Source organism: Muscardinus avellanarius (genome assembly GCF_963383645.1).
Source record: "Muscardinus avellanarius genome assembly, chromosome: 14".
Classification (NCBI taxonomy): Eukaryota; Metazoa; Chordata; class Mammalia; order Rodentia; family Gliridae; genus Muscardinus; species Muscardinus avellanarius.
Window position 1 is genome coordinate 57,323,765 of NC_137800.1, and position 24,177 is coordinate 57,347,941.

The 24,177-nt window shown below is 44.9% G+C and overlaps 1 protein-coding gene across 8 annotated transcripts in view; it reads left to right on the forward strand.

Annotated features, from left to right (window-relative positions):
• Window positions 1-24,177, forward strand: part of TACC1 (transforming acidic coiled-coil containing protein 1) — a gene marked incomplete at both ends in the record, with an annotated part of 89,469 nt that overhangs the window by 32,742 nt on the left and 32,550 nt on the right. The window contains 5 exons of one of the 8 annotated variants that reach the window (XM_080710870.1): window positions 5,855-6,938; window positions 10,888-10,923; window positions 12,148-12,208; window positions 17,782-17,989; window positions 23,719-23,771. In XM_080710870.1, coding sequence (XP_080566996.1) covers window positions 5,855-6,938; window positions 10,888-10,923; window positions 12,148-12,208; window positions 17,782-17,989; window positions 23,719-23,771 — 1,442 coding nt within the window. The remainder of the gene's footprint in view (window positions 1-5,854; window positions 6,939-10,887; window positions 10,924-12,147; window positions 12,209-17,781; window positions 17,990-23,718; window positions 23,772-24,177) is intronic. The other 7 variants (XM_080710872.1, XM_080710873.1, XM_080710874.1 and 4 more) reach the window with 7 other exon arrangements.

Genomic DNA, 24,177 nt, shown 5'->3' on the forward strand with positions numbered 1-24,177 from the left:
CCGGCCTCGCTGGCCCCAGCACCGGCCTAACCCCTCGGCATGCTCCGATCCTGGCCTCGGAGGCCCCAGCACTGGTCATGCCTCACGGCAGGCTCCGCTGCCGGCCTCGTTGGCCCCAGCACCGGCCTAACCCCTCGGCAAGCTCTTATCCTGGCCTCGGAGGCCCCAGTACCGGCCTTGCCTCACGGCAGGCTCCGATGCCGGCCTCGCTGGCCCCAGCACCGGCCTAACCCCTCAGCAGGCTCTTATCCTGGCCTAGAGGCCCCAGTACCGGCCTTGCCTCAAGGCAGGCTCCGATGCCGGCCTCACTGGCCCCAGCACTGGCCTAACCCCTCGGCAGGCTCTTATCCAGGCCTCGGAGGCCCCAGTACCGGCCTTGCCTCACGGCAGGCTCCGATGCCGGCCTCGCTGGCCCCAGCAGCGGCCTAACCCCTCGGCAGGCTCCGATCCCAGCCTCGGAGGCCCCAGCACTGGTCATGCCTCAAGGCAGGCTCCGATGCCGGCCTCGCTGGCCCCAGCACCGGCCTAGCCCCTTGGCAGGCTCTTATCCTGGCCTCGGAGGCCCCAGTACCGGCCTTGCCTCACGGCAGGCTCCGATGCCGGCCTCGCTGGCCCCAGCACCGGCCTAACCCCTCGGCATGCTCCGATCCCGGCCTCGGAGGCCCCAGCACTGGTCATGCCTCACGGCAGGCTCTGCTGCCGGCCTCGTTGGCCCCAGCACCGGCCTAACCCCTCGGCAAGCTCTTATCCTGGCCTCGGAGGCCCCAGTACCGGCCGTGCCTCACGGCAGGCTCCGATGCCGGCCTCGCTGGCCCCAGCACCGGCCTAACCCCTCGGCATGCTCCGATCCCGGCCTCGGAGGCCCCAGCACTGGTCATGCCTCACGGCAGGCTCCGCTGCCGGCCTCGTTGGCCCCAGCACCGGCCTAACCCCTCGGCAAGCTCTTATCCTGGCCTCGGAGGCCCCAGTACCGGCCTTGTCTCACGGCAGGCTCCGATGCCGGCCTCGCTGGCCCCAGCACCGGCCTAACCCCTCAGCAGGCTCTTATCCTGGCCTAGAGGTCCCAGTACCGGCCTTGCCTCAAGGCAGGCTCCGATGCCGGCCTCACTGGCCCCAGCACTGGCCTAACCCCTCGGCAGGCTCTTATCCAGGCCTCGGAGGCCCCAGTACCGGCCTTGCCTCACGGCAGGCTCCGATGCCGGCCTCGCTGGCCCCAGCAGCGGCCTAACCCCTCGGCAGGCTCCGATCCCAGCCTCGGAGGCCCCAGCACTGGTCATGCCTCAAGGCAGGCTCCGATGCCGGCCTCGCTGGCCCCAGCACCGGCCTAGCCCCTTGGCAGGCTCTTATCCTGGCCTCGGAGGCCCCAGTACCGGCCTTGCCTCACGGCAGGCTCCGATGCCGGCCTCGCTGGCCCCAGCACCGGCCTAACCCCTCGGCATGCTCCGATCCCGGCCTCGGAGGCCCCAGCACTGGTCATGCCTCACGGCAGGCTCTGCTGCCGGCCTCGTTGGCCCCAGCACCGGCCTAACCCCTCGGCAAGCTCTTATCCTGGCCTCGGAGGCCCCAGTACCGGCCGTGCCTCACGGCAGGCTCCGATGCCGGCCTCGCTGGCCCCAGCACCGGCCTAACCCCTCGGCAGGCTCTTATCCTGGCCTCGAGGCCCCAGTACCGGCCTTGCCTCAAGGCAGGCTCCGATGCCGGCCTCGCTGGCCCCAGCACCGGCCTAACCCCTCAGCAGGCTCTTATCCTGGCCTCGGAGGCCCCAGTACCGGCCTTGCCTCACGGCAGGCTCCGATGCCGGCCTCACTGGCCCCAGCAGCGGCCTAACCCCTCGGCAGGCTCCGATCCCGGCCTCAGAGGCCCCAGTACCGGCCTTGCCTCAAGGCAGGCTCCGATGCCGGCCTCGCTGGCCCCAGCAGCGGCCTAACCCCTCGGCAGGCTCCGATCCCGGCCTCGGAGGCCCCAGCACTGGTCATGCCTCAAGGCAGGCTCCGATGCCGGCCTCGCTGGCCCCAGCACCGGCCTAACCCCTCAGCAGGCTCTTATCCTGGCCTCGGAGGCCCCAGCACCGGCCTAACCCCTCGGCAGGCTCTTATCCTGGCCTCGGAGGCCCAAGTACCGGCCTTGCCTCATGGCAGGCTCTGATGCCAGCCTCGCTGGCCCCAGCACCGGCCTAACCCCTCAGCAGGCTCCGGTCCCATCCTCGGGGGCCCCAACACTGGCTTTGCCTCACGGCAGGCTCCGATGCCGGCCTCGCTGACCCCAGCATCGGCCTAACCCCTCAGCATGTTCCGGACCCGACCTCGGAGGCCCTAGCACAAGCCTTGCATCATGGCAGGCTCCAATGCCGGCCTCGCTGGCCCCAGCATCGGTCTAACCCCTCTGCAGGTTACAATCCCGCCACGGAGGCCTCAGTAGTGGCCCTGCCTCACAGCAAGCTCCGATGTCGGCCACTGGCCCCGGCGCCCGCCTAACCCCTCAGCAGGTTCCGATCACTGTCTCTGTGGTTAGTATTTCAAAGGTTCCAGTTGTAATGTATCAGATCTCTGCCTCCCCCGAATATTGGCCACTGGCATTGCCACTGCCTCCACCGTTTCAAATCCTTCCCAGGCTCTTTTTCCACTCTGAATGTTGTCCAGTGTTCCTAAGCATGCGTGATGGTAGCATTCGACATTTGGTGTAATTTCTCCAAAAAAATAAAGTTGGTAAGATCCGGTTTCTGCTTCTCCTGAATACAAGTCTCTACCACCATTGCGAAGAACTCTTTCAACACCGCATTTCTCCTTGGTCTCCGCTAAACTCTCTCCTTATATGTGATGTCTGAGATTCTTAACAATATAGAGAAATAGCAGTCCTCTTTCACGGCGAATTTTTCCATAAGTTCCAGTGCATTTAGATAAGTTTTGTCTGCATCTCCAGTGTCCTGGCATCCATAACGGCTTTCTTACCACCTCTCCGATATTTTTCTTTATCTTTTTCTGTTCTGGGCCCGGTTTCTCCAGGGGTCTGGCGTGCTACTCGCAGTTCGGCCGGGACCCAGAGTCCCGCGATCCGGGCCCCAGCTGGCGTGCCCTGTGCTAGACCCCCGCCCAGAACCCAGCGTCTTACTGGGCCTTGTTTCTCCAGGGGTCTGGCGTGCTACTCGCAGTTCGGCCTGGGGCCCAGAGTCCCGCGACCCGGGCCCCATCTGGCGTGCCCAGCCCGCGACCCCCGCCCAGAACCCAGCGTCTTACTGGGTCTGGTTTCTCCAGGGGTCTGGCGTGCTACGCGCAGTTCGGCAGGGGCCCAGAGTCCCGCGACCCGGGCCCCATTAGGCGTGCCCCGCCCGCGACCCCCGCCCAGAACCCAGCGTCTTACTGGGCCTGGTTTCTCCAGGGGTCTGGCGTGCTACGCGCAGTTCGGCCCGGGGCCCAGGGTCCCGCGACCCAGGCCCCGGCTTTTGTGCGCCGCGCGCGACCCCTGCCCAGAACCCAGCGTCTTACTCTTATTCAGGTTTTGCTGCTACTCTGATGTTATTTTATGTATCTAAGTCGGGAAAGCCCTGGCTCTATGCTTTACAAAAATTTATTTACACCTTTCTAATATTTGCAGTGTTTTTTCTGGCAAAACCCCAATTTAAAAAGATCTTTTTTTTTTTTTTTTCAATACTAAGGGTGGAACCCAGAGGCATTCTACCTCCTAGCTACACCCCCAGTCCCATTTTTTATTCTTCATTTTGAAACAGAGTCCCACTAATTAGCTAAGGCTCTCCGCAAAGCAATATCCTCTTGTCTAAGCCTCCCAAATGCTGGGATTACAAGTGTGCACCACCACACCCAGCAAAGATCTTTATTCACAAGTGTTTAAGAAAATGTCTGACCGATCATAGATGCAGAAATAATTCTTCTTCTTCTTCTTCTTCTTCTTCTTCTTCTTCTTCTTCTTCTTCTTCTTCTTCTTCTTCTTCTTCTTCTTTTTAAGAAACATTGCTTTATGATTGTGTCTTAGTTAAGTAAGGGCTATTTTTAAAACCATTTATTTTAAACCAAACCTTTTCCAACTTTGCTTTTTTATTTGGTTCTTTGGTTTTAAGGGCCACAGAAAGGTGATTCTGAGCTAGTAATGATGAGGTTTCTCCTCCCTCTCTCTCTCCCTTTCTTTGCCCCCCCCCCTTCTTTTCTTTTCTTTTGCGGTACTGGGGTTGGAACCCAGGGGCATTCTACCTCTGAGCTATACCCCCAGCCCTATTTTTTTTTTTTTTTTTTAATTTTGAAACGGTCTTCTGAGTTGCAAAGGGCCTCACTAAGTAGTAGCTGAGGCTGTTCATCAACCCAGATCCTCCTGTCTTGGCCTTCCAAAAGCTGGGATTACAAGTATGCGCCACCACACCAGGCTCCCTTATTTTTTATTTTGAAACAGGTTGTCACTAAGTTGCAGAGGGTACTCATGAGGTTGCTGAGGCTGGCTGTGAACCCTTCATCCTCCTGTCTCATCCTCCCAAGCAGGGATTATAGGCGTGGGATTATAGGAGTAAGTCACCATGCCCAGCTTTCATTTGTTCTTTAAATAGTCTGATTATCTATTTCTGGCCTGGGATAGGGAACATTTGTGTTTTTAATGTCTAAAGATTCAAACCAGCTTACTGTGTAAAGTTGGGATCCTGGGCACTATCTTGACTATCTGTATCTACAGCCAAGTAGTTGATGCCTGAAGATTCCTCCAGACAAGTGTGTGTGTGTGTGTGTGTGTGTGTGTGTGTGTGTGTGTGGTAGTACTGAGGATTGAACTCAGGGGCATTCTACCTCTGAGCTATACACATTCAATGCTATTTTATTTTTTATTTTGAAACAGTATTACTAAGTTGTGGAGTTCCTCACCAAATTGCCAAGGCTGGCCACAAATCTGTGATTCTTCTGTCTCAGCCTCCCAAGTACTCTATTAAAGACATACGGCAACACACTAGGTTCAGTTTTTTGTGTTTTTAGTTTTTTTTTGGGGGGGGGGGTTGGTAGTGGTAGTGGTGATGGGGTGGTGGTGGTGGTGGTGGTGGTGGTGGTGGTGGTGGTGGTGGTGGTGGTGGTGGGTGTGTGTGTGTGTGTGTGTGTGTGTGTGTGTGTGTGTGTGTTTTCTGGCATTCTACCTCTGAGCCAAACCCTTAGCCCTTTTAATTTTTTTCTTTTGAAACAGGGTCTCACTAGGTTGCTGAGAGTTCTTGCTACTTGCTGAAGCTGTTCTTGAACCTATAATTCTCCTCTCTCATCCTCTAAAGTACTTGGATAACTACTATCACTTCATCCTCTGAAGTACATGTGCACTACCATGCCTAGTTCCTTCAGACCAGTTTTAACCTACAAAATGTTAAGTCACATAATCTACATTGCAGTAGATCCTTTCTCTACCTAGCTTTTTTTTTTTAATACTGAGAATTGAGTCCAGGGTCATTCTGCCTCTGATCCACACCCCCAGCCCTTTTTGTGTTTTTTATTTTGAAACAGGGTCTTTCTGAGTTGCTGAGGGTCTAAGTTCCTGATGCTATCCTCAAACCTGCAATCCTCCTTTCTCAGCCTCTTAAATATTGGGATTATAGTTGTGTATCACAACACCCAGTTAGCTAGACTTTTTTCAAGTGTCTATACTGTTGTTATCATTTTTACTCGTATTGCTTAGATAAATCACATCCACAATTTGGAATAGGAAAATTCACTTTAAGGTGTAGTACTCTTAGGCTGTGCTGCCATCCTTGCTGAACTTTAGAGATATTTAAGAAAAGCAGAGGGAAGAGCTTACTGTTTGTGTGAATTCAGGTCTCAGAGAATGCTTTCCAATGTTAGAAAGTTAATTCTTTAATAAATGGCTTTCTTTTGTTTTGTTTTAGAATCACAAGAAGCTTATAAACAGCTGGTAGCGGAAGTGGTTGAAAACTCTTCATCTGAGACTTGTTCTCAACCTTCAGAAAATGAGGTGCCACATTTGGTCATTGATTCTCACTCAGTCAAGGACGTCAAGGAAGAACCTGAGCATGAAGTTAGCAAAGTTTCAGTAGTGAGGCCATTTTCTATAGAAACCAAGAATTCCACCGATACCGTGGCGGCCTTGGGAACAAAAGTGGCCCATGGCCTTGTAACTGCAGTCTCAGGCGAGGCTTTGTCCTCCAGTATGCCAGAATCCACCCAGGACAAGGCGATGAAGGAAGGCAGCACAGGGGTCGCCCTTGGCACTTCCACAGAAGCTCATCTGAAGGCTGGAGGCCCTGGTCCAGAGCCTGTAGCCAGCAGAAGCAAGCTGAGAAAGCCCAAACCTGTCTCCCTGAGGAAGAAGACATCTGGTGGAGAGGGCTCAGAAACGGACACTGCCTTGGAGGCATCCCACCAATTCAGTTCTGGTGAATTGGATGAGAACACTCATCCCCCTTTACCAGGAAGTACCAGAGGCCACACAGCTCCCCCTGACACAAAGGAAACTTTAGGTGCTCTCAGTAGTGTCACCAGTGACTCAAGAGTTGAGCTCCAGGAGGAGGCAAGGAGCTCATCTCTCAAACTGGAGTGTGATTTCACAGAAGATGTGGAAAAAATAGAGACCAGGAAAGCCCTTCCAAGGAAACTGGGTAACAAACAGGCTCCCAAGATACAAAAAGATGGCGTCAGTCAGCTCATAGGTGTAGAACAGCCTGCAGACCCAACAGCCAGTGATGCCCCTCTCTCCCAAGCGTCTTCCAAGCTAGACCTTGGTCAATGGGATCACCCCAACCTTAATCCCTTTGGGAGCCATTCCATTCTGCAGAACTCCCCACCCCTCTCCTCTAAGGGCTCCTACCACTTTGACCCAGATAACTTTGATGAATCTATGGATCCCTTTAAGCCACCTACGACTTTAACAAGCAGTGACTTTTGTTCTACCACTGGTAATCATGTTAATGAAAACTTAGAGTCACCTAAGAAGGCAAAGTCGCGTTTAATAACGTGAGTGACAGTGGGTGCTGGGTGTTGTGTTCTGTATATCTCTGTGAGTTTTGGCAGCTAGCTACTTTTGGGTTTGCTGAACTGCATTTATCTTTGAGGTGTAGTGGGGTGATATGAAGCTTATATAACTTTATAGTGCATTTTTTACTATGTTGCCACACTTGTGTACAGAATCAGAAATGTTGGAGATTTTCTTTGTAAGATTTCTTTATCTTTTTCTTGGTACTGGGGATTGAACCCAGGGACATTCTACCTCTAAACTAACCACTCCAGACCTATTTTATTTTGAAACAAAGTCTTACTAGTTTGCTGAGAATCTCACTAAATTGGAGAGGCTCTCTTTGAACCTGTGATTCTCCTGTCTCAGCCTCCCAAGTGGTGGGATTACAAGCATGTGCCACCATTCCTGCCTGATTTCTTTCTTTCTTCCTTTCTTCATTTCTTCCTTTATCTTTTCTTTTGCAGTACTGGGGATGGAACCCAGGGGCATTCTACCTCTGAGCTACACCCCCAGCCCTATTTTTTATTCTTTATTTTGAAACAGGATCTCACTGAGTTGCATAGGGCCTCACTAAGTAGCTGAGGCTGGCTGCGAGCCATGATCCTCCTGTCTCAGCCTCCCAAATGCTGAGATTACAAGCATGTGCCACAATGCACAGCTTAATTTCTGTCTTTTTTCTAAACCCTCTTATTTAGCTAAGCTCTTTCCCAACCTCACCCTGGATACTTTTTTTATTTTTTTTTTCCAGTCCTGGGGATTGAACCTAGCACATTCTATCTCCAAGCTACACTCTCAGCCCTATTTTTATTCTTTATTTGGAAACAGGGTCTTACTAAGTTGCAGAGAGCCTAAGTAGCTGATACTGGCTAGGAACTTGCAGTTCTCCCATCACAGCCTCCCAAGTACTGTTATTATAAATATGGATAACCATGCCCCACCTGTTTTTTTTTTTTTTTTTTTTTTTTAACCACATAGAGATTTGATGGTTTTTAGAAATTCTTGTTGGGAAAAATATTTCCAAGCCTACAAATTTCCTAAGATAGCCAGGCATGGTGATGGATGCCTGCAATCCTAGTACTTTGGGAGACTGAGACTGTGGAGGATCGCAGGTTTGTGGCCAGCCTAGAAACTTAGAGAGGCTATCTGCAGTTTAGTGAGGCCCTGTTTCAAAATAAATAAGATAGGGCTGGAGAGTGTAGCTCAGAGGCATAATGCCCCTGGGCTCAATCCTCAGTAACACAGACGCACACGTTCCCAAGTAGTGTCAAAATGTCAATTACATGCAAAATGGTCCAAAAGGGTCTTGTGGAAGTCTTTTCACTTAAGACAAAACCTTATTTTCATCATTATTGTTGTTGAGAAGAAACCTACCTCGAAAAGTTGGTGAGAATACCTAACATTCTCTATTGTATAGTTTCTGTTTCATTACCAAGAAGGTGAGTTTCTGGTAAGAATCAAGAATATTTTTGGTTGATCATTAAATCTGAGTAAATTAGTCTTTTGTTGTGTGTTTTCCCTGCCCCCCATTTCTCCTGGGAAATCTGATAGACTTGAACAAGTCTTTGGAGTCCCCAGAGCTATCATATTCCATGTCAAGGGTCAGTTTTAACTTTGATTACCTTATCACAGAACTTGAATTGAGTAGATGATGGTATAGCCCTTTGTGACCTTGTAACATTTTGCTAAAAATTAGAGATAAATAAGGATCAGTAACAGAGGATGAAATATGAAAAGCAAATATGAGAAGCTCTGTATTGTTAATTGTAATTAGACCTGAAGAAATACTTTCTCATTACTGTGACTTATACCAGAGGGTGAATTATACTGGAAAGGAAAATATCCAGAGGTTTAAAGGGCAGAAGTATCAATTTCAAGACCAAGAAGGTTGAGAAATGCAGACATCAGTTCTTCAGCAGCCCCATGATATTCCCACAAGTCTAGAGGAATTAAATGTCATTTGTAGCTTTTGATCTCTTCTCTTATTATATAGGAGCAGTTAAATGATTGTTGAGAAATATTATAGGTTGGGGTCTGCACAGTGCTCTTTTGGAACTTTTAAGGTCAGGTACCTGTCTGTGGACAATGCTTGGGGCATGTATTGTATATGTTGATGCCGTAGTACTTCCCCCCCTAAATAGGAGATGCTGCTTCCTACCAAAGGAGATTGGGAGTCATCATTTATGTTTGTTTGTTTGTTTATTGTTAGGAATAATTTGTAAGCGTTTTCAGTTACAAGTTAAAGATGTGTATCTAGTGCACTTACTAGTTAGAGGAGATTAATTTTATACTTTATGTTCAGTACTAGGAAGCACTATCTCTTAAGTCCCACCATCCTCACCTATTAGTCTTTGCCCCTATTCTATTTTCATTGAATAAACTTCTCAATCTAATATACTTTATAGATTTTTTAAAATTCTTACATAATCAAAATGCTTATCTTCTTTTCTTTCTCCAAAGAAGGAATGCAAGACCTTTCTTTTTTTCCTTCCTTCCTTCCTTCCTTTTTTTTTTTTTTTTTTTTTTTTTTTTGGTATTGGGGACAGAACCCAGAGGCATTCTACCTCCAAGCCACACACCCCCCTTTATTTTTTCTTTATTTTGAAACAGGGTCTCACTGAGTTGCAAAGGGCCTCACTAAGTAGCTGAGGCTGTCCACAAAGACCTCTTTCTTTTAAAATGCCAGGATTTGGGTTAGCAGAGCACCCATTGGTAGGAAAGACTGAAAACATTTGGTGATAGCATCTACTAGATAGAAATACTGTATGACATTCAAAAAGATATATATATATATTGCCAGGTTGTGGTGCTGCATGGCTGTTATCCAATACTTGGGAGTTTGAGACAGGAGGTTTGCGAGTTTCAAGCCAACCTAAGCAACTTAGCAAGACTTTGCTTTAAAATAAAAAAAAGCCAGTCTGGGCATGGTGGCGCATGCTTGTAATCCCCGTGCTTGGGAGGTGGAGACAGGAGGATCGTGCAGGTTCGAAGCCAGCCCCGATTGCTTCAGAGACCCTGTTTCCAAATAAAAATATAAAATAGGTCTAGGAGTATAGCCGGGAGGTAGAAGGGTTTCCAGAAACCCCATCACCACAAGGAAGGAAGGAAGGAAGGAAGGAAGGAAGGAAGGAAGGAAGGAAGGAAGGAGAGAAGAAAAGGAAAAAAGCAAGCAAGCTGGGTGTAGTGGCCCATGCTTGTAATCCTGGTACTTGGGAGACTGAGACAGGAGGACCACAGGTTCAAAGCCAGCCTCAGCAGCTTAGTGAGACCCTACTTCCAAATAAAATACTAAGAAAGTAGGTCTGGGGGTAAAGTATAAGGTCCCTGGGTTCCATCCTCAGCACCACCAAAATAAATAAGTAAATAAATAAATAAAATTAAAAATGAAACGGACTGGGGGTGTTGCTTGGGAGGAAGAACATCCCTGGGCTAAATTCCTAGTACCACATATACAAACACACATGCACACATACACATGACAATGTAAATGATTAATTTTTTTATTATGATTGGGAATTTGCAATCCAGTCACTGTAAAATAAATTATATGAAATCATTTTAAGCTTCTTAGTCATACAGGCCTATTATAGAGATATCCAAATATCTTTTCAACTATACTTTTGTTTATGCATTGCTTTTGATATGGATGACTAGACAGTTAAACATAAACATGCTTAATGTGAAATACTGTTTTATACATTTATACATTTTTGGAAGTTTGTTTTTCACCTATAAATTTGGATATTTATAGGCATTTCTGAGTGTTTATACCACTGTCTTACTCCACTGGAGTTAGGGTCCTGTTAATCATTCACTCACCAGTGCTGACATTCATGAATCTGATGCTTTTAATTTGTATCTCACCTCAGAAAAGATAAATTCTAGTCTTTACATGATTTTTTTTCTCCATCTGTCTGTCTCTTTCTTGTCTCTAATTTATTGGTGCACCAGGACTACTGAGCAAGTGAAATTTCTCTGTTTTCTGTTGTAAGTACTGTTGCTGTAGTTGGCATTTGTCCTTGGGACTGTTGGCAATTTCCTTTCCCACGCCTGCCCTGACTCTCCACAGCATGTTGGCTTCTGTTTTTGAGTTTGATCTGATAACTTTTTTGGCATTTTATTTGCCACTTCATGAGTCAGCTTAGCCTTGCAATTGTCTGTACCTAAAGGAGTGGAGATGTCTTTCCCACCTTAGGTGCGAGAGCTTGCGCCCCCTGGCTTGGCACAAGTCACATGACGCTTTGAGTACCAAGAGTTGGCTTGCCCCCAGATCATCACAGCAGTGGTTTGAGAGACTGCTCTGCTATTTAATGTTGGGTATATTGGATTTTTTTTGATAGGATGTAAATTTCACTGAGTCAACTCAAGTTTGGTAGCAGTGTGTGGCACTTAGCATTAAGAAAAGAAGACTCTGAACTAGTGATTGTGCACATTGTGGTAATTATGTGCTAACCTTAAATTTTTTTTCTACCAAAGAAAAGCAAGTTGCAAATAACTTTTCTTTTGTTGGTCAGAGTGACGTTTTTACTGATAATTTTAAGTTCATTAAAACAGAGCAGAATCTGAATTAGTCCTGTGATTACAAATTATGTGCTTGCCCCCAAATAGCAAGTAGTCCAAGTTTTTCCCAGTTCTGGGCTTTGTACAGTACATGGTATTCATCTTTCATCTTACTACTTCATAAGAATGATAACAACTTACTCAAATACTTTTCTATTTTCTGTTGAGCACAGTTCTTTTCTGTGAGCACTCAGGTCTAGACTGGAGTTGTTTTAAGAGAATTCTGTGCAATAAACAATTTTTCAAAGAATCTGGTCTGGTGTGATAATTTTTTTGATGACCGTCAAAGCAAAATGAATAAAGATCAGAAGAACCGAATGTCTGTAGCTGCTAAGGCTGTACTATCTAAAAGGCTTTGGTAGTGTGTCATTAAAAATAGTAGGGGTCAGATTACTGGTGCTTAACAACCCAAAGACGCAAATGAGGGCTTTTCAGAGAACGAGCCCACTATCACTCTCTGCTTACCCTGTATCTTGGGAGAAGATTCAGAGACAACAAAAGTGTCTCTCCATCTCTCTGTAGACGTCTGACTTGTGTGGTGCTGTATGCTTTGGCTTCTCTCTGCACAGACTGCGCTTTGCTCCATCGCATACCTTGAAAGTTGTCATTGTGATTCCAAACTGGCCTGTTTGTGTTTTTCTCTCTTTCCAGGAGTGGCTGTAAGGTGAAGAAATATGAAACTCAGCCTCTTGCTTTGGACACTTGTTCTCAGGTAAGTCTGTGGATGGTTCACATATACTCTTCAATGGATATCTGAGTTCTCAACTTTAAGGAAACAATTTTTAGACCCTTAATGTCCTAAAATCATGTAGAAAAGTCCCTGAAGACAAGGGAACTTTTTCACAATTACCTCTTTTTTATTTAAAATTTACATTCTTTATTTTTATTTTTATTTATTTTTTGCAGTACTGGGGATGGAACCCAAGGGCATTCTACCTCTGAGCTATACCCCCAGCCTGACTTTTTATTCTTTAAAACAAGGTCTCACTAAGTTGTGGAGGGCCTCACTTAAGTAGTTGAGGCTGCCCTTGAACCTGTAATCCTCTTGTCTCAGCCTCCTAAATACTGAGATTATGAGCATGTGCCACCAAACCCAGCAAAAAATTCCAATTTTAAATCTTATAAAGATTTAGATAAATGGATATCAGTATTTTACTCCTTTCTTTCTTTCTTTCTTTCTTTCTTTCTTTCTTTCTTTCTTTCTTTCTTTCTTTCTTTCTTTCTTTCTTTCTTTCTGTGGTATTGGGGTTCCTGGAAACCCTTCTCCCTCTGGGCTATTTTTATTTGGAAACAGGGTCTCTTAAACCAGCAAGGCTGGCTTCGAACCTGTGCGATCCTCCTGTCTCCACCTTCCAAGCGTGGGGATACAAGTGTGCGCCACCACGCCCGGCGCTGGATGTCAGTATTTTAAAGTTAGGTGGTTTTCTCATTCATTGCTTTCAACAAACGTATAGGACCTGTATTGTATTTTATTTGGAAACAGGGTCTCACTAAGTTGCTGAGGGCCTCACTAAGTAGCTGAGGCTGGCTTCCTCTGCCTCCCAAGTGCTGGGATTACAAGTATGGACCACCACTCCTGGCAAAAACTTAAGATTCTGATAATAGAATCTTTTGGCATAAAACTTGGGAAAGAGTTAAAAAACAAATCAAAGACCCTCCCTCTCTCCCGCCCTCCCTCCCTTCCTTCCTTCCTTCCTTTCTTCTCTTTCTGGTGCTGGAGATTGAACCCAGAGGCATCCTACCTCCAAGTATTTTATTTTTTATTTGTAAATAGGATATTGCTAAGGTTCTGAGAGCCTCAATAAGTTGTGAAGGCTGGTGTCAAACCTGTAATCCTCCTTTCTGAAGTACTTCCCAAGTACTGGGATATCAGGCATGTACCACCATGCCCAGCTGAAAGACATTTTTACTCACTCTTCCTCCCCCCCCCCTCATTCATTCATTACTTTTTGGGTACTGGGGATGGAACCCCAGGACATTCTTTTTTTTTTTTTTTTTTTTTTTTTTTTTTTTTTTTTTTTTTGGTGGTACTGGGGTTCCTGAAAGCCCTTCTACATCCAGGCTACACTCCCTGACCTATTTTTTATTTTTGGAAACAGGGTCTCCTAAGCCAGCGGGGCTGGCGTGATCCTCCTGTCTCCCTGTCTCCGCCTCCCAAGTGGGGAGATTACAAGCGTGCGCCACCACGCCTGGCAGAACCCCAGGACATTCTACCTCCGAGCTACACCCCCAGCCATATTTTTTATTCTTCTCTTTCTTTCTTTCTTTCTTTCTTTCTTTCTTTCTTTCTTTCTTTTTTTTTTTTTTTTTTTTTTTTTTTTTTTTTTTTGCTTTACTAGGGACGGAACCTAGGGCATTGTACCTCTGAACTACTCCCCCAGTCCTATTTTTTTAGTATTTTTATTTTTTGATACAGAGTCTCACTGAGTTGTAAAGGGCCAGTAAGTAGCTGAGGCTGTCTGCAAACTGCTATCCTCTGGTCTCCGCCTCCCAAATGCTGGGATTACAAGTGTGCGCCACCAAGCCAGCCTTATGCTTTATTTTGAAGCAGAGTCTCAGTTGTGGAGGGCCTCAGTAAGCAGCTGAGGCGAGCCACAGACCTTTGATCTTCTTGTCTCAGCCTCCCAAGTAAGTAGGAATACAAGTGTGCATCATCACACTGGCCTGACGTTACAAAACTTCTCTTTGGTTTCATATGCTTGCTTATGTAAATAAGGTGTCTGTGAGAGAGAGAGAGAGAGACAGACAGACAGACAGACAGACAGACAGACAGACAGACACAGACAGACATTTAGGGATTTCCCCCAAGAGCACTTTACTACTGAGCTATACCCCCAATTCTTTTTTAAAAAAATTTATTTTACTTTGAGACACAGCCCAGGCCACCTTCAAACTTGTGATCCTCCTGTCTCAGCTTTCCAAATGTTGGCTATACAGGTGTGTACCACTGTGCAACTAAATAAGGCTTCTTATTGATTATACTTACAAAAGTAGAAATCAGAAATAAAATTGGTGTTGACCCTTATTTTATTCTAGCAATAAATATATCCATTCATAACTATGTGAAATAATCAGAAAACAAATTACCAAAAATCCAGGTTCATTTGGTTGTAATAGATTCTTTTTTTAAAACTTTATTTCACCAGGTGTGGTGGCGCACGCTTGTAATCCCCGTGCTTGGGAGGCTGAGACAGGATTGCGCAGGTTCGAAGCTAGCTTCACTGGCTTAAGAGACCCTGTTTCCAAATAAAATATAAAAAATAGGTCTGGGAGTGTAGCCCAGAGGTAGAAGGGTTCCATTCCAGTACCACCCAAAACAAAAACAAAAACTTTATTTCAAGCCAGGCATAGTGGCACATGCTTATAATCCCAGTACTTGGGAGGCTGAGACAGGAGGATTGCACAGGCTCAAAGGTAGTCTCAGCTACTTAGTGAGGCTCTCAGCAACTTAGACCCTGTTTCCAAATAAACTATAAAATAGATCTAGGAGTATAGCCCAGAGGTAGAAAGCCCCTGGGTTCCATCCTCAGTACCACACACACAAAAAAAAAAACAAGAAAACTTTATTTTGCATAAATATAATTATAGATATATACTCATTGACTAATAGAATTGATTTAAGTTAAACTTACCCACATGGTTTGGGCCAGAAACTTGATACATAGTTTAAAATGTTAAAAAAAAAAAGTTGGTGATTTGCAGTCTGGTCTATTTATTTTTCATTTATGACAAATGTATTAAAGACTAACTCAGGTGTTGCCAAAGCAGGCAACAAGGACTATGAGAAATTAATGTATTTTTTTGGTACTGGGAATTTAACCCAGGGATACTCCACCTCTGAGCTAGACTCCCAGTCCTATTTTATTTTTTATTTTGAAACAAAGTCTCACTAAGTGGTTGAGACTGGCCTTGAACCTATGATCCTTCTATCTTAGCCTCCCAAGTACTGGGTAACAGTTGTGTACCAGAATCACCAAGCATCACCTTGGCTTTTTTATTTTTTGTTTTGAAACTGGGTCTTATTTTGTTCCTGAGAGTCTCCTTTGTTGCTGAAGCTGCCCTCAACACTGTGATCCTCCTGTCTCAGCCTCCCAACTACTGGGATTATAAACATGTACCACCATGTCTGGACAAAAATTTATTTTTGATTTACAAAAAAAAAAAAAAACCTGCTGGGTGTGATAATATACGCCTATAACCTAGTATTATGGAGGCTGAGACAGGAGGATTGCAGGTTCAAGGCTAGCCTCAGCAAATTAGCAAAAATAAAAAACCTGGTTTCAAAATAAAAAGGACTAGATGTGTATCTTGAAGATAGAAATTCCAGTACCAAAAAAAAAAACCCTAAAAGCTCTACATATTACTATAAAATTTTTGAAAATTAATTTTTTTTTTTTGGTGGTACTGGGGTTCCTGGAAGCCCTTCTACCTCCGGGCTACACTCCCAGACCTATTTTTACATTTTTATTTGGAAACAGGGTCTCCTAAGCCAGCGCGCGCGGCTGGCTTCGAACCTGCGCGATCCTCCTGTCTCTGCCTCCCAAGCGCGGGGATTACAAGCGTGCGCCACCACGCCCGGCTTGAAAATTAATTTAACAAAATCTTATGGAGCTGGGATAGCCTCAGCTACTACATAGTGAGGACCTTTGCAACTCAAGGAGACCCTGTTTCCAAATAAAGAATAAAAAATAAGGCTGGGGGTGTAGCTCGGAGGTAGAATGCCCCTGGATTCTGCCCCTGGGTTCCACCCCGGTACCACAAAAAAAAAAAGGCAGATATTTCTGTAATACACTGTGTTAATTGGCTAAGTTTAAGATTACTCCACAAATTCTTCTGCCTGTACCAAATGTAATAGCAAAAGTAACTCCATTTTTGTTTCTGTCAGCCATTCTACACTGTTTCACTTACCACCCCCTCTCTTTCTTTCCCACCGCACAAAAGTAAATTGTGCTGCTAAAGATTGGGACATTAAGCTCTTGCTCTGACTCTTCTCAACACCGTGTGTGTGTGTGTGTGTGTGTGTGTGTGTGTGTGTGTGTGTGTGTGTGTGTGTGTCAGTCCTTTCTGGTTTTTTCCTCTCTTCTTCCTCCTCTATATAAGTCCCTCTCCCCAGCAGATGGCGCACCTCTCCAGTCAGATGTCTAGACTGAGGGTACCACTGCTGGCCAGCTAATAAAGGTTTCAATTGGCATTTTTTCCTTGAACTCTCAAGTCTCTCATTTCTCACTAAACCTGCATACAACATTACATTGTTAGCAGTTATTCAGAGATAACATAATCTCTTAAATGTATTTAATGATACACTCCCCTGTAATCCCAGCTACTCTGGAGGTTGAAGCAGGAGGATCACAAGTTCAAGGCCAGCCCGGGCAACTTAGCAGACCCTGTCTCAAATACAGACAGACGTTGTGGGGGCACATGCTTGTAATTCCAGCATTTGGGAGGCTGAAACAGGAGGATTGCCGTTTTGTGGCCATCCTCAGCTACTTAGTAAAGCCCTTTGCAACTCAGTGAGACCCTGTTTCAAAATAAAGAATAAAAAATAGGGAGCCAGGCATGGTGGCTCACACTTGTAATCCCAGCATTTGGGAGGCTGAGACAGAAGGATTGCAGTTCGAGGAAAGCCTCAGCTACTACTTAGTGAGGCCCTGTTTTAAATAAAGAATTTTTAAAAATCAGGATGGGAGTATAGCTTGAAGGTAGAATACTCCTGGGTTCAAATCCCAGCACCGCCCCCCCCCCCAAAAAAAAAGGTTAGAAATTGTAGCTCAGAATGATTCTGGGTCCCATCCCCAGTACTGGGGGTGGGGGGGGGACAGGCAAACATCCTGGGAGTTTATTTCAGTGGTAGAGTACCATTGGGTTCAATCCCCAGTACCACACCCAAAAGATACTTATTGGTTATCTAAGATACTTATGCCAGAAAGTTTTTGGATGTGACTTAAAAGCAAAATGGGGTACATGGACTTTTAAAAAGTTAGGAGGTATGTGAGCACACATGGAGAGATATAATAAGTGTCTTAGACCAGCTAAACTGCTTGCTTATAAATTTAGGCTTTCTAGAAAGCTTAATTTTTCAAACCTCAGACTTACAAAAACTAGGTTCTAGAAAGCACAGTTTTTTTTCATAATTGAAATACTACAGCATCTTTCTGGCTTTGTACCTGGATCTGTGGCTAACTCTGGAATATCTGCATGGAATGTGGCCACCTGCTCCATTCCTGAAATCACTTTTCCTTTTTGTTTCCTTCCTAAAGGAGAGTGTCTTCTTTATTGTTTTTCCAGGATGAAGGAGCAGTGATCTCCCAGATTTCAGACATCTCCAGTAGGGATGGCCACGCTACTGACGAGGAGAAACTGGCGTCCACATCATGTGGTCACAAATCAACTGGGGCCGAGGTGAAAGGTGAGCCAGAGGAAGACCTGGAGTACTTTGAATGTTCCAATGTTCCTGTGTCTACCATAAATCATGCGTTTTCATCCTCAGAAGCAGGTATGGAAGCCTATCTTCATCTTTGTAACATACATATACATAAAAATATCGGAATACCTAAGACATCTTAGAAAGATTAGAGAATTGTGTCACTTGATGGATACATTTAGGATACTGATCTATGCTTTGCTTCCAGAAAAGAAACAGAGGAAAGTGCTTATCAAAGTCCTAGGAACACATGGATGAGTGTGGCAGTATGTCCAAGAGACTTTGGTGTTTGGGACTGCTTGAATTTCTCTGTACTTTGTGTTAATGTGGCCACTTCTGAAAGTTTGGTGCCCTATACCTGTCATACATTTGGCTTTCTTATAATTATTGTGCTATTGTTTAATTTGTGAAAATAATAACTGTTAGAAAATATACGGAGAAAGAATAAAACAGCTCTACAGACCAGAACAGGCTTTAATTGGAGTGGAGCCTGGGAGGGAGACTGACCAGGAGAGAGTCCACAAGAGTCAGGAGCCCCTTCCTTACAGTCTAGGGGCTTTTTATGGGGTATTAAGAGGGAGGGAGAGCAAGGAAGTTGTGTATTTCTCTGGTTGGTGAGTTTAATACCAAGTCGGGGCAGGTAAATCTCAGGGGCTGGGGGCAGGGTGCTGGTCAGAGGCATTTCCTCCACCTTTCTGAAGTCCACCTCCTCCTCCTGCCAGGCCTCAGTCAGGCCTCACAGTGCCCACAGTGACAGTTAACACCTGCAGTGCTTTACCACTGTTCTGAGAGCTTTGCAGGCATTCTGTTGTGTTTCAGTAGTCGCTCTTCTCACCATTCTTCACTTCAGGGAAAGGAAGTTAACTTGACCAAGGTCACTACCCTAGTGCAGCAAAGAAAAGTAGTATTATTTCCTTTCAAGGTTCATAGCTGAGACCTCTATAACAAAAGGACAGACTAAAAAACCCACACACATTTATTTAGTATAAGTTTTACAAGGTGTGAGAGAGCCTTCCCAATGAAGACCCAGGAAAACGGAAGACTGTCACACAAAAGTGTGATTGGAGGAGAGCGTGATCTGATGGTGATAAACAAGGGAACTAGGAAGGGCTCAGTGTCTCTGTCTTCAGAGATGAGAATGTTCTTTTCCTCTGGGTATTGGGAGGACCCGTCTGGAAAGAGGGCCTTACCATGTTTTTTTTTTTGTTGTTGTTTTTTTTTGGTGGTGGTACTGGGGTTCCTGGAAGCCCTTCTACCTCCGGGCTACACTCCCAGACCTATTTTTACATTTTTTATTTGGAAAACAGGGTCTCCTAAGCCAACGTGCGCGGCTGGCTTCGAACCTGCGCGATTCTCCTGTCTCTGCCTCCCAAGCTCGGGGATTACAAGCGTGCGCCACCACGCCCAGCTATTTTTATACTTTTTTATTTGGAAACAGGGTCTCTGAAGCCTTTGGGGCTGGCTTCGAACCTGCGCAATCCTCCTGTCTCCACCTCCCAAGCACGGGGATTACAAGCGTGCGCCACCACGCCCGGCTCTTACCATGTATTATTAAGGAAAGCGGAGAGGAGTCTTTTACTGCCTATATCAGAAGAGAAGGCAAACCTTCCCACTTTAGCTGCTTCCTTAAATGCTGCTGATTAAAAAAAAATGCTGACAGTACAGGGTTCCTCTTACTCTGGGCTCTTGGTCCAATGGATGTTGGCAAACGAAGTCCAAGGACCAATGAAGGGTGATGTAGGTATAGGAAAGTTTATTTGTAAGCCAAAGAAAAATAAAAAATAGAGAATAGCTCCCACACAGAAGAGGGGCTTCCAAGGTGAGCTCTTAGCCCTTCTTGTGTTTCCTTATCTGCCGTTTTGTTATTGGTCAGAGTTGGGTATAACCCAATGTCTTTTTTCTAGTCTTAATTCTTAATTTGAATCATTACTAGTGAGTTGAAGGGCTCTAATCTCTGGGAGTCACTTGTCTGCCCCACCCACTGTCCTTTTCCCTTGATTACACTTAGAATCTGTTTCTTCTAATTGTCCTCAGAATGCAGCCTACAGAAGGAGCTGAAATTTAGTTTTGATTTCTGTAGTCCTTACATGGTCATTGTTACCCTGTATCTTATCAACCTTCCCTGTTTTTGTTCTTTGTACAGATGGTTTCTTTTAACCCTTCCTGTTCCTGGACCTCTGCCCTGCCTCACTTAGGTGTCATATATTGGGATACTGTGTTTTGAACACAATCACTAGTAAATGATACAATTAGATTTGAACCTTAAACAGTCTGGTTTACTGGCTTTTTAGCCACCATGCTAAGGTGTGTGGTGGTATTTTCATTATATTTGGATATTGTAAGTTTTCCTGTCCAGTGCCCTATAAAATCCTTCCTAATACTCTTTGTCTGTCTGTCTGTCTGTCTGTCTGTCTGTCTGTCTCTCTCTCTCTCTCTCTCTGGATTGAACCCAGGGCCACTCTACTTCTGAGCTGTACCCCCAACTGTATTTTTTATTCTTTATTTTGAAACAAGCTCTCACTAAGTTGCAGAGGGCCTCACTAAATAGCTGAGGCTGGCTGTGAACCTGTAATCCTTCTGTAATCCTCCCAAGTACTGGGATTATAAGCATGTACCACCATACCCGACCTTAATACTCTCTTGAAGAACCTAAACTAACCTGGGCTGAAGCCTCCTACTGTAGGACTCATGATATTTTTCTAGAGTGAAGGCCTTATTTATTCTTTTTTTACGTAGGGGGATGGAACCCAGGGGCATTCTACCAAACTGGGTCTCACTGAGCTGCAAAGGGTCTCACTAAGTAGTTGAGGCTATCTGTGAACCATGATCCTTCTGTCTCAGCCTCCCAAATGCTGGGATTACAGGTGTGTGCTACCATGCCTGGCTTTAGAACCATGTTCTAGACTATGTTTAACATTATTAAAACTCAGATTCTCTTAAGCAACACAATTGAGTTTGTGAGCTTTTATACTTAGAATGTGGAAGCTTATGATCCTCCATCAAGCCAGGGAAGCGGGTGGAAAGCTGGGACTTCAGGCAAGTTATTTCTCTCAGCCTCATCCCAGACCTCTAGCTCTCAGTTTCCAGTCTGTTGGTCATCTCACCATTACTATCACATATACCCAAAACAATCAACTTATAAAGAGAAAAAGTTTAATTTGGCTAAGATTTTCAAGATTTTGGTTCAGGATCAATTGGATCCATTGTGTTCTAAGCCTAATGACAAGGGAGCATATGGTTGTCAAAATTGCTCTTATGGCCAAGAAGCAAAAGAGTAGAAAGGAAGATTCTGGATTCCCACAGTTCTCTTCGAGGGCACCCCCAATGACTGAAGACCTCCCGCCAGGCCCCTCTCTTAAATTAGGTTCTACTACCTCCAGAAGTGCTGCAGTAGGGACTACATCTTTAACACATGGGCCTTTGGGGCCCATGATCCATATTGGAACACCATCCGTGAAGTAAGTGTGCCAGGCATTGTTCCTGATTTCTTTCCCTAAGATCATGTTTACTATTTCCTTTTTGGCCTAGTTACCAGGTTAATCCTAAATTCTCTTATACCTGCATTTGTTTCTTCTATATATCAGAAATATCTTTCTTTGCCATCTCCTATAAAAATTCTGCCCATCCTTTCATGTCTGTCTCAAATACTCCTTGAATCCAGAGTGCCTGTGCTCCCGCCACATTACTTGCCTTTCTGTGCCACAGTGCCTTGGATGGTGCGTTTATGATAGAGAGGTGGCTGTTTTGAATGTCTCAAGGTTAGAGATTGTCACACGTACACTTTTTAGTTTCCTCTCATACAAGCATATAGTAAATATTTGTTAAAATATGTTCTTCCTTACTGCAAGAAATTCCTCAGTTCAGGAACTGAGGCTCCGTGAGATACAGTACTGTCCTCAAAATTAGTACCACTTGTTGGCTTTGGAAAAGTAGAAAGGGTTTAAATGCACTGTTATCAGTAACTGATTAATTATAGCAAAGGAGCTGGCCAAGGCTGTGATAGTGGGGGTACCTCAGGCTCTGGAACAACAACCAGAGACTGTTGGCTGGAGATAGTCAAGCTGAAGGTTCATCCTGACAAATGCTACATGATTCTGCAGGAAGTAAGAAACTCCGCTGTGGGAGGAAACCTGTGGTATTGGTGACCTTCCCACTGGCTTTCCTAAGTACAGGGCAATGGGAAGCAAAGCTGCAGTGACACAATGGGGCTTGATCTCCTGGGTCTGGTAAGGCTTTGAAGGGGTTTGAGCAAGGGAGTGATTGTCACATATATGTTTTAAGTAATTAGCAATTGACTAAAGTGTTATTTTTCCATGAAGGATTATAGCTTTAAATTTTTGTGTGCTTTCTGTGTCTTTAAATTTTCTTCATTGAGGGCATATTTTGTCTTTTTTTTTTTTTTTTTAATGGGTCTAGGGATGGAACCCAGGGGCATTCGACCTCTGAGATATACCCCCTGCCCTATTTTTTATTCTTTATTTTGAAACAGGGTCTCACTAAGTAGCTGAGGCTGTCCATGAACTGAGATCTTCCGGTCTCAACCTCCCAAATACCAGGATTACAAGCGTGCACCACCACACCCTGCTTATATCTTTTTAAAAAATGTTACCTGTGGTGGAGAGTGAAAAGTAGACTTGACACAAGGAATCATTTAGAAGGATGTGAAGAAGATAATGAATAAATGAAGATAATAAAATACAAAGTTAAGGCTAAAGCTTAGTTTTACAGGCTTAAAATCTAAAGCTATTTATTTATTTATTTATTTATTTATTTATTTATTTTGCAGGTCTGGGGATGAAACCCAGGGGCATTCGACCTCCAAGTTACACTCACTGCCCTGTTTTTTATTCTTTATTTTGAAACAGGGTCTCACTAAGTTACGGAGGGCATCACTAAGTAGCTGAGGCTGTCCGCGAACTGCGAGCCTCCGGTCTAACCTCCCGAATACTGGGATTACAAGCGTGCGCCACCACACCTGGCTAAAGCTTATTATTTTATATGCTACATAATTAGGTTAAGGATATCTTTCTGCGTTGAAATATAAATTAACTTAAAGTTCGTAATGAAATAGCATTCAAATCGGGCATGGTGGCAGTACTTGGGAGGCTGACATAGGAAGATCATAGGTATGTAGCCAGCCTCAGCAACTTAGTGAGGACCTGTGCAACCCAGGGAGACTGTTTCAAAATAAAAAATAAAATAGGTTTGGGAGTGTAGATGAGAGGTAGAATACCTCTGTATTCAATCCCCAGTACCCCCCCCACACACACACACACAATTCAGTGTTACAGTTTCTTCTTTCTAAAATAATTCCAGATTAGTAAACCTCACTTGCTAAATATGAATGGACACATGGGGGCAGCCTTGATATTCTTTCTACCTGAAGGTTGCTGGCCTATTTATGATTAATCACACTCCTCTTCTGAATGTTGTGGAATTTTAACTTTTTTTTTTTTTGGTGGTACTGGGGTTTCTGGAAACCCTTCTACCTCCGGGCTACACTCCCAGACCTGTTTTTATACTTTTTTTATTTGGAAACAGGGTCTCTTAAGCCAGAGGCTGACTTCGAACCTGCACAGTCCTCCCAAGCGCGGGGATTACAATCGTGCACCACCACACCGCTGGACTTTTAACATTTAACAGACAACTCAACTGAATGCCAGTGTTACTTTTAAAATCTTGAAACATTGTTGGTGTGTTTGTAGTCATTTTGGGCCTACACCTATTCTCAGGAGTCTTTCACCAGGAAGGGAAGGAATCAATTTCTTGGAATAACTAGAGATGACTTTTCTTTATTTTAGGCATAGAGAAAGAGACATGCCAGAAGATGGAAAAGGATGGGTCTGCTGTGCTCGTAAGTTCCTAAATTTGGAGGGATGGGTAGAGCTTAGGTTTCTTTCAGTATTTGTTCTGAGGCCCAGGTTAGTTTGCTAAATAAATTCTAGTCAGTACTGGTTGACAGTGATAAAATATATAAACATATGACATTTACATACACACACACACACACACACACACACACACACTTACATATACATGGTATAGTTTATTTGCTTGATGAACACATAGTTGTGTGTAATGTTCTATATAATAACCACTAGCCATATGAAACTGGCTAATCTGAATTGAGATGCCATCTATCTGTGATATACAAACAGTTTTTGAAAATGTACCCCCCACACACACAAAGGGAATATTAAATGTCTTAGTAGCTTTTAATATTAACTACACAGTAAGATAATATTTTATATTTTGACTAC